The sequence below is a fragment of the Dermatophagoides farinae genome, chromosome 5, assembly GCF_024713945.1.
Source record: "Dermatophagoides farinae isolate YC_2012a chromosome 5, ASM2471394v1, whole genome shotgun sequence".
NCBI classification, from domain to species: Eukaryota; Metazoa; Arthropoda; class Arachnida; order Sarcoptiformes; family Pyroglyphidae; genus Dermatophagoides; species Dermatophagoides farinae.
In genome coordinates, this window is record NC_134681.1 from 5,042,789 (window position 1) to 5,063,434 (window position 20,646).

The 20,646-nt window shown below is 27.9% G+C and overlaps 1 protein-coding gene across 1 annotated transcript; it reads left to right on the top strand.

Moving 5' to 3' along the window:
- The first annotated feature begins 12,342 nt into the window (after window positions 1-12,342).
- Window positions 12,343-20,222, top strand: LOC124499737 (salivary peroxidase/catechol oxidase). The gene is made up of 7 exons (XM_047063690.2): window positions 12,343-13,261; window positions 17,538-18,100; window positions 18,162-18,266; window positions 18,336-18,612; window positions 18,676-19,236; window positions 19,296-19,465; window positions 19,557-20,222. Exons 1-7 carry the CDS (start codon window positions 12,762-12,764, stop codon window positions 19,739-19,741), a joined length of 2,361 nt encoding a protein of 786 aa, XP_046919646.1. The 5' UTR covers window positions 12,343-12,761; the 3' UTR covers window positions 19,742-20,222.
- Window positions 20,223-20,646: the final 424 nt, after the last annotated feature.

Consider the following 20,646-nt stretch of genomic DNA (forward strand, 5'->3'; position numbering starts at 1 on the left):
ATTCTCTCTTTGTGTGAATTCCTAATGAATTCCTACACTGACATTTGATTAGATTAAAATGCTGCAACAAAAAAAAAACATTGACCGTTTTTCTCCCGGTTATTAAGATTAACATAAACATTATTTTTCAATATTATTTTTAGTGATTAAGTTGATTATCTAGCTGTTGGCTAGCAAGCAACTATTGTCGTTGTTGTTGTTGTTGATGATGGTGATGATGGTGATGATGGTGATAATGACCATGGCATATTTAGTTGATAATCGATTTGATGATTAACTGTCAAATTGGAAATTTTTTTTTTCGTCTCCTTCACCACCACCATCACTATAAATGGCGTGATTTTCATTCATTTATTCATCTATTTTTCGTTTTTGGTGTTATATTAATCCAATTGGGGGGGGGGGAAATATTTGAATGCCAAATCTGTGTGTGTGTGTGTGTGTGTGTGTGTGTGTGTGTGTGTGTGTGTGTGTGTGTGTGTGTGTGTGTGTGTGTGTGTGTGTGTGTGTGTGTGTGTGTGTGTGTGTGTGTGTGTGTGTGTGTGTGTGTGTGTGTGTGTGTGTGTGTGTGTGTGTGTGTGTGTGTGTGTGTGTGTGTGTGTGTGTGTGTATTTGTATTTGTAAGAAGAAAAATTCACATTGAATTTGTTACTACAAAAAAAAATAACATTTTTTTACTTATTGCATAAAAAGTGAACAAGAAACAGACAAACCCATGTTATCGGCCATAAACAGCCAATTGACAGCCAATTTTAAATCATTTCTGTGATTGATTATTTGATCGATTGATTGATTTAGAGCAATGTGATCGTCTATCCTGATTTTGTGTCTTTTTTGATACAAAATGGATGAATATATGAATCGTCACAATAATGTTTTTTATTTTTTATTTCAATTTCTGTCAAGCACTTGAATCAATTTCATTTTAATTTCAATTTTTTTTTAGTTTTGTTTGATGCAATTTTTATTTTTTTCCCTCTTAATTTCACCCATATCAATCAAAAGAAATTATGTTGCAAGAAATGAATACCATAACAACAACATCATCATTAATCACTACCATTGATTGATGATTGATCCATTTAAATATAATAATAATAATTGCTAGAGAAGAAGAAGATGATGATGATGATGATACAATCCAAATTCAGTTTTTTTTTCTAGCTTTAATCGTGAAAATAAATTTTTTTTCTTCATTTTCAATCACATGATGATTGTGTTTCAAATATTTAATATTTTTCATGTTTTTTTTGAAAAATAATAATATATATATATGTGTGTGTGTGTGTGTGTGTGTGTGGTTAAATGGTAACCACAAATAATTTATTTCGAATCAGAACAACAAACAAAATGAATTTCACGAGCAAAAAAAAATAAATTCTCCAATCCACAAGCATTTGAAATGTAAGAAAGATGCAAAACACACGTGCCTGGAGAGCAATAGAAAAAAAATAACACAACAACAAAGATCATATCTCCAATAATGTACAGAAAAAAAACAAAAAAAAAACAAAAGAAATACAAACATTATATGGATTATATGGATAGTTTGATTGTTCATGTTTTGTTTTTTTGTTTTTTGGTGTGTGTGTGTGTGTGATGAACATGATGATGATGATCATGATGACCAACACAAATGATAAATGATGATGAGATGTGAATTTATTTTTTTTTTTTGTTTAAAACAATATAATCGTGCTCATACAAATGGAAAAAAAAATCTAAAACGTTAAAGAGGAAAACCGCAAAACACACGCACACATATAAATGTATGTATATATATACGGTTTATATTTTCATTTTCGTTTTACTTAAATCATCATCATCATCATCATTGTAAAAAAAATGAAAAAAAAACATTGTCGATTCAATTCGTGTGTATATGCGTCGTTTTATATATTATATTATTATTATTATTATATAAATTACAATGAAAATGAAAATTGTTACCACGTGTTTGAACTCGATATCATTCAAACTATTGTTATTATTATGTGAATACACGAACAAAACACATTGTTAAGAAAAGAAGAAGAAGAAAAAAAAATTACGTTCATTTTTTTTTGAATCATTTAGATTGTGGAATCATTTTTTTTTTTTTTTGGTTTTTTGTCCCCTCCACCCCTTTCCTTTCCTTTTTTTGTTCCCTCTTCAGGATCGATCGATGGATTTCCAATAACCTTCACCTTCTTTTTTTCTTATTGTCACAAAAAACAAAACAAAACAAAAAAAATTTGAAGTATGGTTCCCACACTACTTTTTGGTCTTTCAAACATTTTTAACAAGATCGTTGATCCATTTTTTTCTTTCTTTTTTTTTCTTAAATTTTCAACAATTTTTCAACTGTCATCACTTGTTGTTGTTGTTGTAAAATTGTTAGTTGAAACAAAACAATTCGATCATTATTATTATTATTATTGTCAACCAATTGATTTGAATTGAAACAAAAACAAAAACAAAAACAAAAAAACAAAAAACAAAAAATATGCAAATGAAAAACAAAAACAAAAATCTAGTCTCCTTGTGATTGTGATGATTGTTAGTGAATGAATCGAAACAATTGAATATTTTTTCGTATCGTTTCGTTTCATGATCTCCTCCCATATATTTCTGATATCTTGTCTGTATTTTTTTTTTTTGTTAACTTTTCAACATTTTCAACATTGTTTGTCGCCATCATTTCATTAAGGTAATTTATGTAATAATGATAATGTGGATTGACAACAACAACAACAACTGCAACAACAACAACAACAACAAAACACAAGATTCACAAGCCAAGATTAAGAAAAAGAAAAAGTTTAATCACAATCGAATGTAGAATTGATGATGATGATGATGAAAATTGCCGTTTAATATATCGTCGTTTTTGTTGTTGTTATTGAAAAATTTCAATTTCTGATCTGACACTCACACACACACACACACACACACACACATTATATATGAATCAGTGACATTTTAGTGACACTAATTCATTCATTCAATCAAATCAAAATTTCCAAGTGTGTGTGTGTGTGTGCATTAGATAGATTTGTGAATCGAATTTTTTTTTCTTATTTTGCTTAACATTTCAAATGGTGTTGTTTTTTTTTTTGAATATGAAAACCTTTTTTTTGTTGTTGCTAACCTTTATTCTTTTTTTTTGTTGGTGTTTATATTCAGAGAGAAAAAAAAACGAAAATTGCATATAAAAAACCAATTATTGTTGTTCGCCAACTTGTTGCATAAATAAAATTGGATTTTTTTTTCGTTGTTATTCAAAACAAATCATTCTAAAGTGTGAAAGATGCATACACCTGCACACACAAATACACACGCACACGCGCCTACGCGATTAAGAATAAATTACTAATCCAGTTGTATGACAAAAAAAAATCATTTTATCAAAATATTAACACAAAGGCCATTGTTGCTATTGTGTTGACATTTTATAAAAAAAAAAATTTGTCAACAAATTTTCAGCACTTATCATCGTCATCATCATGATAATGAACAAGCAACCTGTTTAAAACAAAATTTTTGAATTTTTTTTCTCAAAAATTTCGGAAATTTTCAGATAAAAAAAAAGAAAATATGACAAAATTTTGTTCCAAAAAAAAAAAAAAAAAATGATGCTGACGATGATTGACAGTTGATCAGTGTCAGGATGACGAGAGAAAAAAAAACTAACGAAAACAAACAAAAAAAAATCGTATAGGTCGTATATACATACATGATGAATAACTTGAATGGAGGTGAATTTATCAAATTAATTATCATTATTATTATATCAAATTGTGATTAACGTAGTAAAAATTATTATATTTGAATTTATCATGACCATTTTATCATCATTTCCATTATTTCATAGAGATAAAAATGGACCATTTCAAATTAAAACGTGTGTGGAGATTGTTGCATTTTCGAATTGCCGTTTTTGTTTTCTCCTGATAAATATCATCATCATGAACACTTTAAATTTATCATTATTAATGGGTTTTTTCAACAAAAAAATAAATAAAACTTTCCATTTTTGATCTGATTTTTTCTTTTCAATTTCCACTTAAAGTTTATTAAAATTTTTGTCTGTTGAATCACGTGAAATTGTATTTTTCAGTTTAAAAAAAAGTTATGGAATTTGTGTGTGTGTGTGTGTGTGTGTGTGTGCGTGCGTGCGTGTGGGATGGGGAATGAAGAGAAAAATCAAAAGAAAAAATTTTTTTCATTAATCTCATTTAAAGGATTTGGCCATTTACTTTCATAATAATCAAGATCAATGTCATGTCATAACATGTCACTATCGTATAGAGTTGATAAAAATTATTTTGTTTTGATACAATCCTTGATAATAAACAAACAAACAAAATAGGCATTTTAATCAATCAATCAATCAATCAGTGATCAAAATTTTCATCTGGAACAAAAACAAGATTCTTTTTACAAACCAATAATTATTAGCTAAAATCATTGGAATGTTTTATATTTGTATCATCATTAACATGAATTTAAAATGAAACAAAAAAAAACAAACATGATCATTGATTTTAAATGAATCAATGATCATGACAACAACAACAAAAACAACAACAACAACAGAAAAACACGCCCATCTTGTTTGTTTGTTTATTATTTTTTTTTCTACACCAATCAATCAATGGTTAGCACATTTTGTATCGTAAACATGTATATATACACATTCATTAAATGTCAACGCAAAACAAAACAAAACAAAATAAACAAAACAAACAAAACGAAAAAAAAAAAAATTCAATTTAAGTGCACATGAAATTTGATGGTCAAATCCTCGATCGATTTAGATTATTAATATCTGAAGATCATACAATTTTTTTCAAAAGAAAAAAAAACATTTTTGATTATATTGTGCATAGAAAATTAATGTAAAAAAATGTAACCAGTTAAACCATGTCATTTGGATTATATTCATATTATATATTGCTTATCATCCATTTTTTTCTGTTCTGCGATTATGGATGGATAATTATGAAATTAATTTCAATTAATCTTTTCATTATCAATATCATCATCGTCGTTTTATTTTTTATTTTTTTGCTCAATGATTTATCATTATTTCATTGATGATAATCATGATATGTGTATGTGTTTTTTTTTTGTTAATTTTTATGTTTCGCATTTCAAAGCCATATGATAATAATGATAAGTGATGATTTAAAATAGAGACAATGACTTTTTGTGACTGTGTGTGTATGTGTATGTTATTCATTCAGTCACAACAGTGAAAATAAAGGTGTCAAATAATGATAATATGATTATAGTGATGATAATGATAATGATGATGATGATGATGATGATGATGATGAACACAGGTCAGATTTTATATCAGCATTAAAAAAAACGACAACAACAACAACAACAATACAGTTTGATTCATTTTCAAAGTCATTGTGGATGTTAGTGAATTTACTTCCTACTGCAAGGTAAATGGATCTTTAACACTTTAATTACTTTTCAATTCAAAAATTATAGAATAACAATACAATATGTACTGTATATTTTGTTGTTGTTGTTTTTTTTTATCAACGTACAAAACACAGTCAAGTGTGTGTGTGTGTGTGTGTATATGATTCGTTGTCTTTGATATATCTTTTTTTTCGTTAAATGAATGATTTTTATCACATTTTAAATGGTGTAATATAGCGAATAAAAAGAATCTAAAAGATTCGCCATTATCATCGTCATCATCAACATATAGACACGATTAGATTATAATCACATTTTTCAACGAAACAACAACAGTAGAGAAAAGAAAATCTTTACAATCTTTTGGTTTTAATCTTTGATCAAAAAAAAACCGCATAGGTAAAGAAATTTTTTTTTCTTGTCAAAATTTGAGAATGAAAAAAAAACAATTATCCTGATAATCATTGAGCGCATGGTGAAAAATGATTATCATATTTAAGAATATTTTGTTGTTCAATAAGTTTTTTCCAATAATCAATTCAATAATGAATGAATGATTCTCTGAACTGTATATTTTTGCTGTTGTTGTTGTTGTTATTCGGTAATTAGTTTGACCCGTTTGATTTTGTAGTAAATTGAAAAAAAAACGAAAACAACGGATAATAAATTTATCATTTGACTAATGATAATAATAATAATGGTGGTGGCATTCAAGCGTTGTCATTTGTCGTATCTTGTGTGTGTGTGTGAGCAAGGGGGTGTGGAAATTCAAAAGAATTTTTTTCATTTCTCTTCCTACAATTTTTTTTTTCTTTAAATTTCCCTACAGGTAAAATTTTTGGGCCATTGGTCAATGTGTGGTTGTTTTTATTTTGTTGTTGACCTGATAACAAATGAACAATGAACACAAAACAACAAAAACGGAATTCAAATTAAAACTTAACAATCATATTGATTGATTCCCACGAATTATGATCAATGATTTTTTTCCTGAACGAATTAATAATAAACAAAAAAAATTAATTTCAGGGTGTTTTTTTCCCCATTCTTTTCTCGACAATTAACGTTGTTGTGGTGGCTGTGGTGATGGTGGTAATATTAATCAATGACATTGAATGCATGGAAATTCGTATGGGATCCTTTGTTTGGATGATTGAATTAATGAATTGTAATGAATTGTTTGTTAAATCATTCATTTCCACATTTATAAATATCCTTATCCTTATTGGTACAATTTTGATTGATGGATGATTGTATCATTGTTGTTGTGCATTCAAATATATGTAAACATGCAATATCCACACACACACACACAAACTTGAAGATTTTGATTCAAACTATATCAACAACGCCTTCCAAAAACAACCACAATTTGCACTTGGTGAATACAAAAAAAAAATGACAATATAGCTAATCAATTGACAATGGCGATATAAAAGAAAAGAAAACTGTATTGATCAACGATTTTCTCTCTCTCTCTCTCTCTTTTTCATCTTTCATATCTGATTTTACCTGTTATTTTTGTTTGAACTAATAAACAAAACAGGAATCTATATTTATGAAATTTTTTCTTTTGTGTTTGTCTGTTTTTATTGTTTCCAATTTTGTAGTTAGGTTGTCAAAACATTTTTGTCGCCTATTGTCTATTGGTCGTTTTGTATATACAGCCACAAACAAATCATCATCATCATCATTGGTTTTAATTGACAATCATTTTTGAATGGATTTTCGAATAGATAAATTTCGAAATCAATCATTGTGTTGTCTTCTGTCTTTGACCAATTCGATAAATCTGTTACAGATTTTTTTTGTTTCACCTTAGCCGATTTCATAATCATTTCGTTTATTGAATATTTCTTTTTTTTTCCACTGCCCTATCGATATTTGATCAATGAAAACAAATATTTCATTTTTTTTGTCCAATTAAAATATCACATACCAATCAATCGAATCTTGTAATTTCTGATTTACTCATTCTTTTGAAACCATTAGCAGCAGTGCTGTTCCTGGAACCCCCAAAGTTAATAGAAATTGAACAAAAAAAAATTCAACAGAAAAAAAAACTTGATTTAAGGCGGTGGTCGATCTCATTTCAACAGTGAATTCTCATTTTTTTTTGACCATTAATTATACAAGCTATAATTATAAATGGATTGAGAGTTTGTAAGGTATCGGTCTTTTTCTTCTCAACAAAAAAAATCATTTACCAGATGATGATGATGATGGAGAAAGATTCGAAAATAAAAATTTCAAAAATTTCAACCGACAATTGAATGAATACTAATACAATCTCTCAGTAAATAGTGATCAATTTTCATTCGATTTATTAGATTCATTTTCCATCTGTAATCACAAATAAAAAAAAATGTTCAATTTTTTTCCAAGGATTTTCTATTTGCCCCCTCTCAAATTCTTTTCTACACCAATGGGGGGGAAAAAAATGCAATTCGAATTCGCATTGGACTGTTTCATTATTCATTAGAAATCTATTTTTTTTTTCATCTGTTTGTTACCATGGTGTTAATTCAAAAAAAAAAATATTTATAACATGATTGCGTGATTAATAAATGAATAAATCCATGGCAAGCAAACAAGAAAAAAAAAATCAATACAAATCAAAAATCGACAGCTTTTGATCAATTATAACTATTGATACACTCATGTGTGTGTGTGTGTGTGTGTGTGTGTGTAAATAGGAATTAATTGTCTTAAACTTGAAAAAAATTGACTTTAATTTTGTCCATGTTTGTATTTTCAATGATGATGAAATTGAACAAAAAAAAAAAAAAAAAATGCCCATTTGAATGTATTAGTAGTATGTTGTATATGTATGTATTACCGATTCGTCAATCATCACAAAAAGAAATTTGATGCCTATGCCTATTAATTTTAATATTTTTAGATAAAAAATAAAAATTTTATGATAAAATTCATTCCTGTTGATCGATTGATTATTATCTATTTAGAATTGGCATTCAAAACAAATGGATTAATGTTTTTTTTTTTTTTTTTTTTGAATGAATGAATGAATGAATGAATAAGTGCAATAAAACCGAAATGGACACATTCTATGATTTGTCAATCAGTAGTAGTTTGATTTTTTTCATATATGACTTGTCTTTTTGTTCAATTTCATTTGAATGAGAAAAAAAATATATATATCTACTCAACTTATCATCATTGGTTTTTTTTTTAATCAAAGTAATAGATCAATGTTGAACTGAATGAATGAATGGACCATCGATGATTTGCATATATTTTACTTATCTAACTTTTCATTTCTAATTTGATCCATTGAAAACGATATGATTTCAAAGGTGTGTTTCACATTCATTCATTCATTGATCAAATCAAATGGCTAAATTACGTAATAACAATAGCAAAAATTTATTGATCAAAATAATAACCAATCATTATGGAATGTATGAGGATTAATCGATGAAGATGATTCATTGATTTTATTGTTTTTCTTTCAAACTTACTCATTGTTTTTCAAGTTAAAATTGTTCATAAACAAGATAAGATTATGGCTCAATTTGTCTCATTGATTTCTTCTTAAAAAAAATGAAATTGCTGCTGATTTATCAATTGATGATCAATCGAAAATTATTGTGCACACCTAGGAAAAAAACGAAGATTGATCAGTTTTTATTGAGTCATCATAATCAATCATTTTAAATTGATCATCATCATCATAAGAAAGAGAAAGGAGAGATTAATTTTTCAAATTTTTTATTTGAATTTTCGACGATTTATTGAAAAATTCAAATTTAAAACATTGATTTTGATGTTTAAATTTGATTGTTAACATGCAGACGGTATTAGTTGTGTGTGTGTGTTTGTGCGTTGCTGCAAATGAATTTTAAATGAATCGATCAATTTATCACTGATTTGAAATGGAACGAAAAAAAATTGAATCAATTTTATATGGAAACAATAATAATGATGATGATGATTTCTTATAAATCTCAAAATGAGTTGAATGAAAATGTACATGTCCATTTAATATAAACGGATTAATCATCATCATCATCAACAACAACAACAACAAAAGACTATAGTGTAATCATTCATCAAGAAACACATGGGAATGGCCATTGATTTTTCTATTTTTTTTTTTTAAAGCTAAGAAGGGTCTGTTCACATGTATGTTATATATCTCTATTCTCTATATGTATATGATTAATTGCTAAAACATTATCGTCAAACAGTCATAAATCTCAATTCTAAATCTCAATTTGTAATTATTGTTGTTCGTGAGTGAGTGAGTGAGTGAGTGAGTGATGACAAATTTTTTCTCTTTTTCTTTATAAAAATTTATTTGTCACACATTTATTTGATGTGTGGCTATATAATTATTCAACAACAACAACAACAACAAAAATGGATGGATGGATGGATGGATATGTCATGTTATGAATTTTGTATTAATGAAGAAAAAAAAACCCAGGTAGCAAAATGAATGAATGTATGATAAAGGACGAACCAACGCCCAATGTTGGTGACCCAATCATCATCATCATCATTTATGTAAGACAGTATGTCAGTGTGTGTGTGTGTGTGTGTCTGCTAACATTATGGAACTATTATTTATCATCATTATCATCATCACTAACCTAGTCAATTAGCTAGATACATTGAAAGATTTTTTTTTCTAAACCACAACATACATCAAATCAAATGAACAAAAAAAAATTAATACTAAATAGTTATCATCATCATCATCATCATTATTATTATCATCATGGAATTTTTTTTGTCTGTTTGAGTCAATATTAGTTATTCGAAAAATCTTTGTTATAATTGCACATACACACACACACACACTCGTAGACAGACAGACACATGAAACAATCAGACATAATGGATGTGAATTTGTATGAAATTCTTTTTCCGCATTTCGATTATTATTTCATATATCGTATACATGTGTCATGTATATATGAAAATCGATGATTTTTATATATTCATATAAATTGAATCAATCTTCATTTTACAGGTGATGAAGATGAAATATATGTACGATTATATATTCATCGTTGACAATTGTTTTCTTCATGATGAATTGCGTGCCATTTTCTAATGAAAATGATAATTCTATCATCATCATCATAGCCGTGTCATTTTTGTTGTTGTTGTTGTTGTTGATAACTTCCTTTTTTTATGAGAAATGAATTTATTTTTAGTTAAAGAAAGAAGAAAAAAAAAGAAACAAATAAATAAAACAAAGCAGAAAAAAATAAACATAAAATTCAAGGAGTGTTTATTGTTTCATCTTGTTTGGTGGTGTTTTTTTTTCTCCTATGTCTGTATTTGTGTCTGTGTCTTTGTTAATTTATTTTTGGTTTTTTTTGTAACGACCATCATCATCGAAAAAACCGAATTCAAATAATTTTTCCTGGATAATATAAATGGCTACTATTTGCTCCTGCTTGTGTGTGTGTGTGTGTTTGTTAATATGGGTCGATCCAAAAAAATATGTCGAGATTTTCATTTTCATAATGCGATTAATCCGGCAAGCCAAAAATACAGAAAGACAGGTATTATATATAAACAAACAGTAAAGAATTACCGAGACACACACACATACACACAAATATAATAATGCAAAGAGACAGACAGAGAAACCCGCCCACGCATATCTTATATTCATCATTTTCATATCGATAATACTATAAATGAAATGGATTTTCACTTTTTTTTCTATCTTTATCAGGATTAATCATTAAGTTTTTGTGCTGGTTGTTGTTGTTGTTGTTACGGGAGTAGTCAAATCATTCGAATTAATATCGTTTTACGTTTTTTTTTTCGTTTGTTTGTTTTGTTTCATCTCAAGATTAATGTAATTTAAAATGACTAATCTTATTATGTTCATTCTATACTCATTTTTACTGCAAAAACACATAAAGAATTTTTTTTCTGAGATTCCTGTTCATATATGATTCAAAGATTGAATGAATATAGAGCAGCAGCAAAAAAAAAATTCCAATGAAAATAATTGATCTAATTTGAATTTGACAAGCTATTTTCATATATATATTTAGTTTGTTGTCAATCAGATCAAATTCAATGTACGTGTGCGTGTGTGTTTCGTGTGTGTGTGTGTGTGTGTGTGTGAATAAATTATCCATGAATGAAAAAAAAAACATTGACGTACAAACTTGTCAAAAAAAAAAAAAAAAAAAAATGTAAATCAAGACAATTTTTGATCAATCAAAAAATCATTTTTGGATTTTTTGTTACAAATAATTCAAAAGTCTAAATTATTATACAAACAAAAAACAGCAACAGCAACAACAACAACAACAACAACAATCAGTGCAAAACAAAATATTCAAATTTTCAAATCACCTTGAATGGCCAAAAAACAGAAAAACAAAACAAATTCATTTCATTCAATGATTCATATTTTTTTTTTGACCAATTCCGATTATTTTTTTTCAATCGGATGCATATTTATATACACCTTGACTTGACCAATGATAATAATTCAGGTGTACTTCAAGGGGTGTGTGTGTGTGTGTACAGTGGTACAATATTTTCATACGATAATAATGTAGGAAATTTAGAAACGAAATAGAGAATGAAATAATATTAAAAAAAAAATCAGAAAAAAAAGGGAAAACGAAAACGAAAAAATAAATTGAAATAGAAAATGAACATGTTCACAGAAAAGAGACATTAAATCGAATCGAATCGAGTTGAATTGAATTGAATTGAATGGAATGGAATGGAAACAAGACTCATTCATATGTATATAACTGGAACTTGGAATTGAGATGATGATAATGATGAAAAAAAAATAAAAAAATAAAGAGAGTCTAGCCTAGTAGTATAATAGTGTTAGTGGAAAAGAGAAAGACAATCTCCTTGGCTCTTGATGCTTTACTTTTTTTTCCATTTTCTTCCTCTCTCACTCACTCTCTCTCTCTTTTGGAAAAAAATTCAATTCGAATCCTAGAAAACAATTCAAATCTATCGTGATTTAAATGATTATGATGGTGATGATAGAATTTTTCTAACAAGAGTGAATTCACTAATATAAAAGACATGTTTAACTAAGAAAATTGTTTTCTTTGATTTTTGTTGACAAAAAAATTTTTTTTTTCTTCATCTATTCAATTCAAGAATTTTGTAATTTACTACGTAAAAGTTTATGTATACAAAACTGTGGCAAAAACGGTGTTTTTTTGTTTGTTTGTGCCTGTGTTTGGTTCCGTTTGCACAGATGCTTATTGTAAGCATTATTTGTGCTTAGTTTCATGAATTATTTTTTTTTGTTGTGACAATTTTTCTTGAAATTTGTACTTGATTGATTGTTTGTTTGATTAAATTTAAAAATGGCAGCCAATAATCCATTCATACGATTGGCAGTAATCGCCACAACATTCATTATTGCCATGGTTTACGGTTTTTCCGCTCATACATCACATATTAGCCATATGCCAGCAAATGCTGAACATTTAGTCTATACAAGTGCATTTCCGGCCAAAATGGACCTCAGTACACCACTTGTATCCGGTATATCGGTTGGTCGTTATAATGCCAAACGTGAATATTCACCAGAATTAGCACGTATTTATAGCCGTTATTTAGCAAATGATATGACAATCGGTGCATTATGTCCAAATGGCCATACTATACATGATGGTTCATCAATCACTGAAGATGATATCAACGAAGCAATTTCATTTGCATCACAACAGATTCAATTATATGAGAATGCTAATCAACAATATTTGGCCATCGATCCACGTGGTCTTAATTTTAGTGCATACATTTTTGGTGCATTACTTCAAGCACGTTTCAATGAATTTATTACACAATATTTAACTAGCAAGTAAGTGATTTAAATTCCACAATTTTTTTTTCTCAAATAAATGTCGCAGAAAAAAATAGTGAAAGTTTTGATCTGAAAAATGAATTTCATTACATTTCAGATTAAAATTATCATTATTTAATTCATTTTATGCAATGTCAGTAAAAGCCAAAATTCATCATAAATTCCAATTGATGAGGTCGATGAATTCAATGAAATCATTTGAGTATTTTTTTTTTCTTGAACAAATTTGATTAAGAAATCAATTCAATGACAAATTGTTTGATGAGATTTTCATTTGAATTTCAACGATGATTCAATAATTCAAAGGATGCAAAAAAAAACAAAACAAAACAAAAATCTTTTTTTTTTGCACATTGGAGAAGAAAATGAAATTTTTACAATCTTTTCCATTTCGATGATGATGATCATTTTCATTATTAGAATTCGAATGTGATTTCCAATTTTTTGATGGCCATCGATTAACATGTTTATATAAAACAAAAATGTGTTTATCATCATTTGATCATTTGAACAGTTTGAATCATTTGATCATTTCAATCATGTAAGAGGATTTGATTCATTTTGATTGATTTATCATTTGAATTTGATCAATTCGGGAAAAAAAGTGAGAAAAGTAGACAACAATTTTTCACACTTTTAAAGCAAACACACTCATACAAAAACTAAAGAGTTTCGTTTTTTTTCTTACTTTGATTCTAACCATTTTGATGATTTTTCATTCATTCATTCATTTGTTCACTATATAAGAAAATCTCTAGTTGCTAACTGTAGAAAATTGAAAAAATTCTAATCATCAAATTGTTGTTCAGAGCAATAACAACAACAACAACAACAACAACATGGCTAACATAAACTTGAAAAAAAAATTATTATTACTTCAAATGCATTCTGACATTTTTTTTTCTCTAATTGTGTGAAAAAAAAACCGTTTCAAATAGGGCCATAACTCTGTAAAAGAAGAAACGAAATGAAATGAAATGAAATCCATAGTAATCGTTGAAAAAAATTATATAACAACTATATGACACAAACACACACACAAATATATACGGGAAAAGATTACCATTTAATTCGTTCGGATGATGAAAACAACGACAATAACACAAACACTAGATTTGTGATTAAGATATTATAATATAATCGTTTTGGTCAGTATCATCAACAACAACAACAACAACAGTGAGAAATAATTGAGATTTGATGTTTTTGTTTTATTTTCAATACTGTATCCATTATACACACACATACACAAATAATATCCAGGCATCAATTTGATCATCATCATCATCATCATTCAATCGTAATTAGAGTGGTGAAAAAAAATAAATAAATAAATAAAACAAAACAGAAAAAAAAACTTAAAATTATCGATTGTTTTTTGTGTGTGTGTGTGTGTGTGTGTGTGTTGGTCATCATCATCATCAGAAAAAAAAGAATGAATAAATGATTATAATGAATGCGAAATGTTTGTGTGTTTGTGGTGCAAGATGAAAATGATCAACGGATTGTATTCATAGAAAAGAAATAAATGACAACCGTCTTGTCTCGTTGTTGTTGTTGTTGTTGTTCTTGTTGTTGTTGTTGTTGTTATTATTGTTATTGTTGTTGTTCTTTTCAGCTATTATCCAGGAAAATTATCTTACAAACACACACAGTGTAACCCGGAAAGAACAAGAAAAAATTGTACGAATACTCAACACATATGATGATGATAATAATAATAATAATAACAATTACCTATGATTGAAACAAACAGAAAAAAATGTAATGCACAAAATCGGATCTTTTTTCGTTCACTTTCTCTCCCTCTCTCTCTCTCTCTCATGAAAAAAAATTCCGTTTTTTAAATTTTTTTTGTTTGATTGATTGACCATTATGATAATGATATACTACTATTATGCAAAATAACAATTCGTATCAATTCATTTCACGACGAGGATACTGGATACTGGATATTCGATGTCAACAATAACAACAACGACAACAACAACAAAAACAGTGTACAATTCAATCAATCAAATCGATAATCGATCTCAATTGTCTGTTGTTGATAATCATAATAATAAGCTGACTAATATATTTATTATTGACTATTGATCGGATTTTTTTTGTTTTGTTTCTCATATCTAATATTTTTATATGAATATTTTTTTTCAGAAACGGATGTTTGCGTGGCAATTATATTATCATTATTTATTATTATATGGCCTGGAAATGTTCCGTGACGAAACGTTTTATTTTTGACTTATTGGCTATCACTAATCAATAATACATTGATAAATACATAGAGGGAGAGAGAGAGAGAGAGAGAGAAAGAGAATTCGTTTCATATGAATCAACCATTGCAGCTGTCTTGTTTTTGTCTGTTGCAATTTTTGGCTATATTTTCATTTGTTCATATTTTGTTTTTTCCATATGAAATGTAAATGTTCTTGATCTCATTCGAATTTCACATTCTGACCATTAATTGAATGATTGATTGATTGATTGGTTGATCAATTGATTGTGATTGAAAACAAGTGATAGCCACAATTTATCAACAAAAAAATTTGTTTGTTTGTTTATTTGTTTGGAGGTTATCTTGGGCTTAACTACCTTGATTCATTCATTTATTGATTTCATATGGGAAAAAAAATTAATTATTTCCATTATTCAATAGATAAAATCATTGATTTCAAATGATCGGAAATAAAAACTTGAAATTTTGATACTTTTTCAAACTACCAAAATTTTTTTCCATCATTATTTCAGCAAAATTTCATCTTTATTTCACGATCCATTTATGATGATATAATAAGTCCTTATGGAACAAGACATGATTATTCTCCTGCTGAGAGAGTTTTTGTGATTTTGATGATGATGATGATGAAAAAATCTAATTTCATAAATCTTGAATGCATATTTTAATCTAAAATGTAAAAAATTTATTCAATTTTTTCGTTCATTTTGATTATAAACATCACATCATGATTGACTTATGGATAATAATTCAAAAAAAATGTCGTACATCTTGTGTGTGTGTGTGTGTGCGTGGGATTATGTATCCGAGATATTTTCATCTTGTCAATTGTTTCAAGGAAACAAAAAAAAATTGAATTATTTTTAGTCAAAAACTATAACACATGGGCCTGCAAGACGAATCAATCTTTCTTTTCATTGATATTTAGTCCATTTGAATGCAAAATGAGAATTTCATTTACATTTCAAATTAAAATTCAATGTAAATATAGTTACAATTTCTACAATTCACTGTAATTCTAGATCAATAGGCGATACATTTTTTCATTTTTTTTTTGCTATTCATTGAAAATGTTAATAATAAATTAAAATTCAATGTCAAATATTTACATCCTGTGTAACTTTGTCCAAAAAAAAACAAAAAAACAAAAAAAAATATATTTGGGCGGTTTCCATCAATACTAAAAAAAAAGTTTGTGAAAAATGCAATTATCATCACCATCAAATTGTGAATGCAAAAAAAAAATAAATAAATAATCGATGAATGGATTTCATCACTAGATGCACACACACTACCTGCTACTACTACTTCTGTTGATATACATCGTTAAGGTGCTTGGCCATTTGATGCTTGCTCTAAATTATCTGAAGAAAACAAAAAATTGTATTCATTTTGTCTATTACAATTGAATAGAAAAAAAATTCTTATAATGTATATCATTATCGTTTGATTGTTGATGTTTTTATTTATATTATATATGTGTATAACGAATTGAATCATTGAATTTTTTTTTTTTTGAAAAATCTAAATTTGTTAATCGTGTGTGTGTGTGAGTGTGTGTAAGCATTTGACCATTGATAATAAAATCACAAATCTAACATCCATCCATGGTCAATAACAAGAGCAACGAAAACAATTGTTTGTGAATGAACACAATCAACTATTGACGAATTAGCTACTGGGCATTTTATTTCTGTTTTTTTTTCTTTTTGTTTGTTCCAATTCGATCCAATTTGAGCCTTCAATTTTTCTTGTTGTTGTTGTTGTTGTTGTTGTTGTTGATGTATTGATTCGACATGAGAAAAATGAAAATATTCAGGATTCAATGCCATTCAATTGTTCAATTTTTGAATTATACATCTGTTTTTATTCTTTTCATTTCTATATATACATATCTGATGATGATTGAAATGAAAATTTTCAAAAGTGAACAAATGTTTTATTTATATTTATTTATTGCAAAATCTTTTTCTGAAAATTGTTTTATTAAATCATCTTTTTTTTTAATTCTTTGCCCATCATTTTTTGGTATAGGAAATGTATCAACAAATACAATACAGCAGCCATATTGCCAACAATAAGAATACCGAAAAATACAAATCTAAATCAAGAATATTGTAATATTGATAAATCAGAATCCAATGATATACATTGTGATCCTAATTATAAATATCGTTTAATGAATGGCCGATGTAACAATTTGGCATTCCCAAATTGGGGTTCATCATTTCATTGTCATCGACGATTATTGCCACCAGATTATTCTGATGGTATTAATCAACCACGTGTTTCAATTACTGGCGCACCATTACCAAGTCCACGTTTGATTACACAATTTTTACTACCAGATATTCTTGTACCGGATCCTAATCTATCCGGTATGAATATGGCATGGGGTCAATTCATGGTACATGATAATTTCCGTACAATACAAAATCTTGGTTTAGCAATCAATTGTTGTTTAATACCAAATGCAACCGTTCATCCTGAATGTGTTCCAATTACAAATTTTCCACAAGATGAAGCAACAGCTTCTTTTAATAATCAACAATGTATTAACACTGTAAGATCTATTGCCTGTAACACATGTAGTCTTGGTATGTATAAGTTATTTGAAAATTCATTCATTAATTAAATCATTTATTTTTTCATATAAAGGTCCACGTGATCAATTGAATGTGGCCACACAGGTATTGGATCTATCCAATCTCTATGGTGGTAATCTTATTGATGATTCGCTTACATTGAGAAAATTTCAAATGGGTAATGTTCATATATTAAATTGTCATTAGTTTTAGCTTAATTTTTTTTGTTTTGTTTGAATTCATTCAGGTCTTATGCGTGGCTCATTGGATTTGATGGGTAACGATACATTGCCTGTAAGACGATTGCCAAAAGAACAAGATACATTAGATCTTACACCATGTAATGAACCATTGAGTAATCCACAATTAACATGTTACCATACTGGTGATGGTATTCGTGGTAATCAACAACCGGGTATTAATTCTATTCACATTATGTTACGTCGTCGTCACAATATGCATGCCAAAGCATTAGCTATTGTTAATCCACATTGGGATGATGAAATTCTTTTCCAAGAAGCCAGGTACGATAATCATAATATAAGTGTTTAGATAACATTTAATTTTTAAAAATCTATTTCTTTCAGACGACTTTTGATTGCTGAAACACAAAAAATTCATTTTGGTGAATATATGCCATCGATTTTGGGTGAAAAATTGATGAAATATTTTGATTTGGAAATTCTACAGGATGGTTATAGTAAATATGATCCTACAATAGATCCATCCACCATACAATCAGTGGCTGTTGCAAGTCTTCGTATGGGTCATTCACAAGTATTCTCTGTATTCAATGTGATCAACAAACAAACACCATCATATTCATTTTTGTTGAGAAATAAATTCTTTGAAATGTCCGACATATGGGCTGGTAATGCAAACGGTATTCTACGAGGTCTTGTTGAAGAACCGGATAATACTGTCGATCAATTTGTTGTTAGTGATGTAAAAAATTTCCTTTTCTTCAATCCACGAAATCCATTGATTGTTGATTTACCAGCCATCAATACTAATCGTGGCCGTGAACATGGTGTTCCTGCATATGTTTATTTCCTTGAATATTGTACTGGCTATCAAATTAAGAGCTGGCAAGATTTAACTCGATTCATAACGGAACGTCGTATTAAAGAATTACAAGCTATATATGCGTAAGTTGAACATAAAAATAAGATTTTTTTTTTACTGATCAGAATTTTCATATAAATAGTGATTTCCGTGACATTGATCTTTTTATTGGCGGTCTTTCTGAAAACAAAGCATTTGGTTCGATTTTAGGACCAACATTTGGTTGTTTGAATGGTATTCAATTCCATCATTGGAAATTTGGTGATCGTTTTTATTTCGAACATGGTGGCGAAGCAGGCAGCTTCAATATTGGTATGTCGTGATTTCAACATTTTTTATTATTTTTTTTCATCAATGAAAAACAAATTTTCATAAACAATTTTTTTTTTTAAATCTAAATCAGATCAATTGAACAATATTCGACAAACATCATCATTGGCAAATTTAATGTGCAAAACAACCGATATACAAGCCGTACAAATGAATCCACAATTTCGTCCATCAGAAACGAATCCAAAAATACTTTGTGCCACAATGCCAGAAATTAATTATGAATTGTGGAGAGAATATGGTCCATGGAAAAAATAGTATCAATTATTCAATCAATCAATCAATGAAACCAATGCAATCAATTAATAAATTTACTCATCATCATCATTATCATCATTATCAGAATGTACCCTTAATACAAACAAAACAAAAAAGAAAAAAAAAGAAAAAAACAAACAAAACAAACATTAACATCCCTAAGCCATTAAACGCCTCGAATCTTGAATGAATAATTTTTTTTTGTTGTTTCCATTTTTGTTTCATTTCTTTGTCTTTATCTATTGTATTGTTTCGTTATATAATTCTTATTTCATTTCACATCATATTGTTGTTGTTGTTGTTGTTGTTTTTGTTGTTGTCGTTGTTTTTTTTTCTTTCACTTTGTTCTGTTATTTTTCATGTAATAATTAATTTTATAAATTAAATTTCAACAACAACAACAACAACAACAACAACAACGAAAAAAATTGAAATATTTTAAATAAAAAAAAAACCTCATAGTTATCCAACAATTAATAAATCTTTTTGTTTTGTTTTTCATTTTGAAAATCCAAAATTGTTGTATACGGTGAAATTCGAAATCAACAATGCTGCCATCTATGATTTGATAATGCAACAATAACTCCTTATAACAACAACAAAAAAAAATAGAAGCAATGCAATGAAAAACGAAAGAAAAACTCAACAACAACAACAACAAAAATAACTAAGAAAAATAGTAGTAGTAGTAGTAATCTTAATGATGATGATGATGATTGCTCTATACAAGGTAGTAGCATTGTGGAAAGAGAACAACAATTTTTTTTTATGCGTATATATATACAACGAAGTCAGCCAACAACAACAACAAAAAAAAAATCGATCAAACAACCAACAAGACCAGACCAAAAACTATTCGCCACGACATATGCACATTGAGTCGTCGCAAATATATTACAATTCAC

Bases quoted from the DNA above. Each gene is read 5' to 3' on its own strand.
- LOC124499737 (XM_047063690.2), top strand. From the start codon at position 12,762: ATGGCAGCCAATAATCCATTCATACGATTGGCAGTAATCGCCACAACA. The intron at 19,237-19,295 runs GTAAGTTGAACA...TCATATAAATAG, and splicing joins GAATTACAAGCTATATATGC to TGATTTCCGTGACATTGATC. The intron at 19,466-19,556 runs GTATGTCGTGAT...AATCTAAATCAG, and splicing joins AGCAGGCAGCTTCAATATTG to ATCAATTGAACAATATTCGA.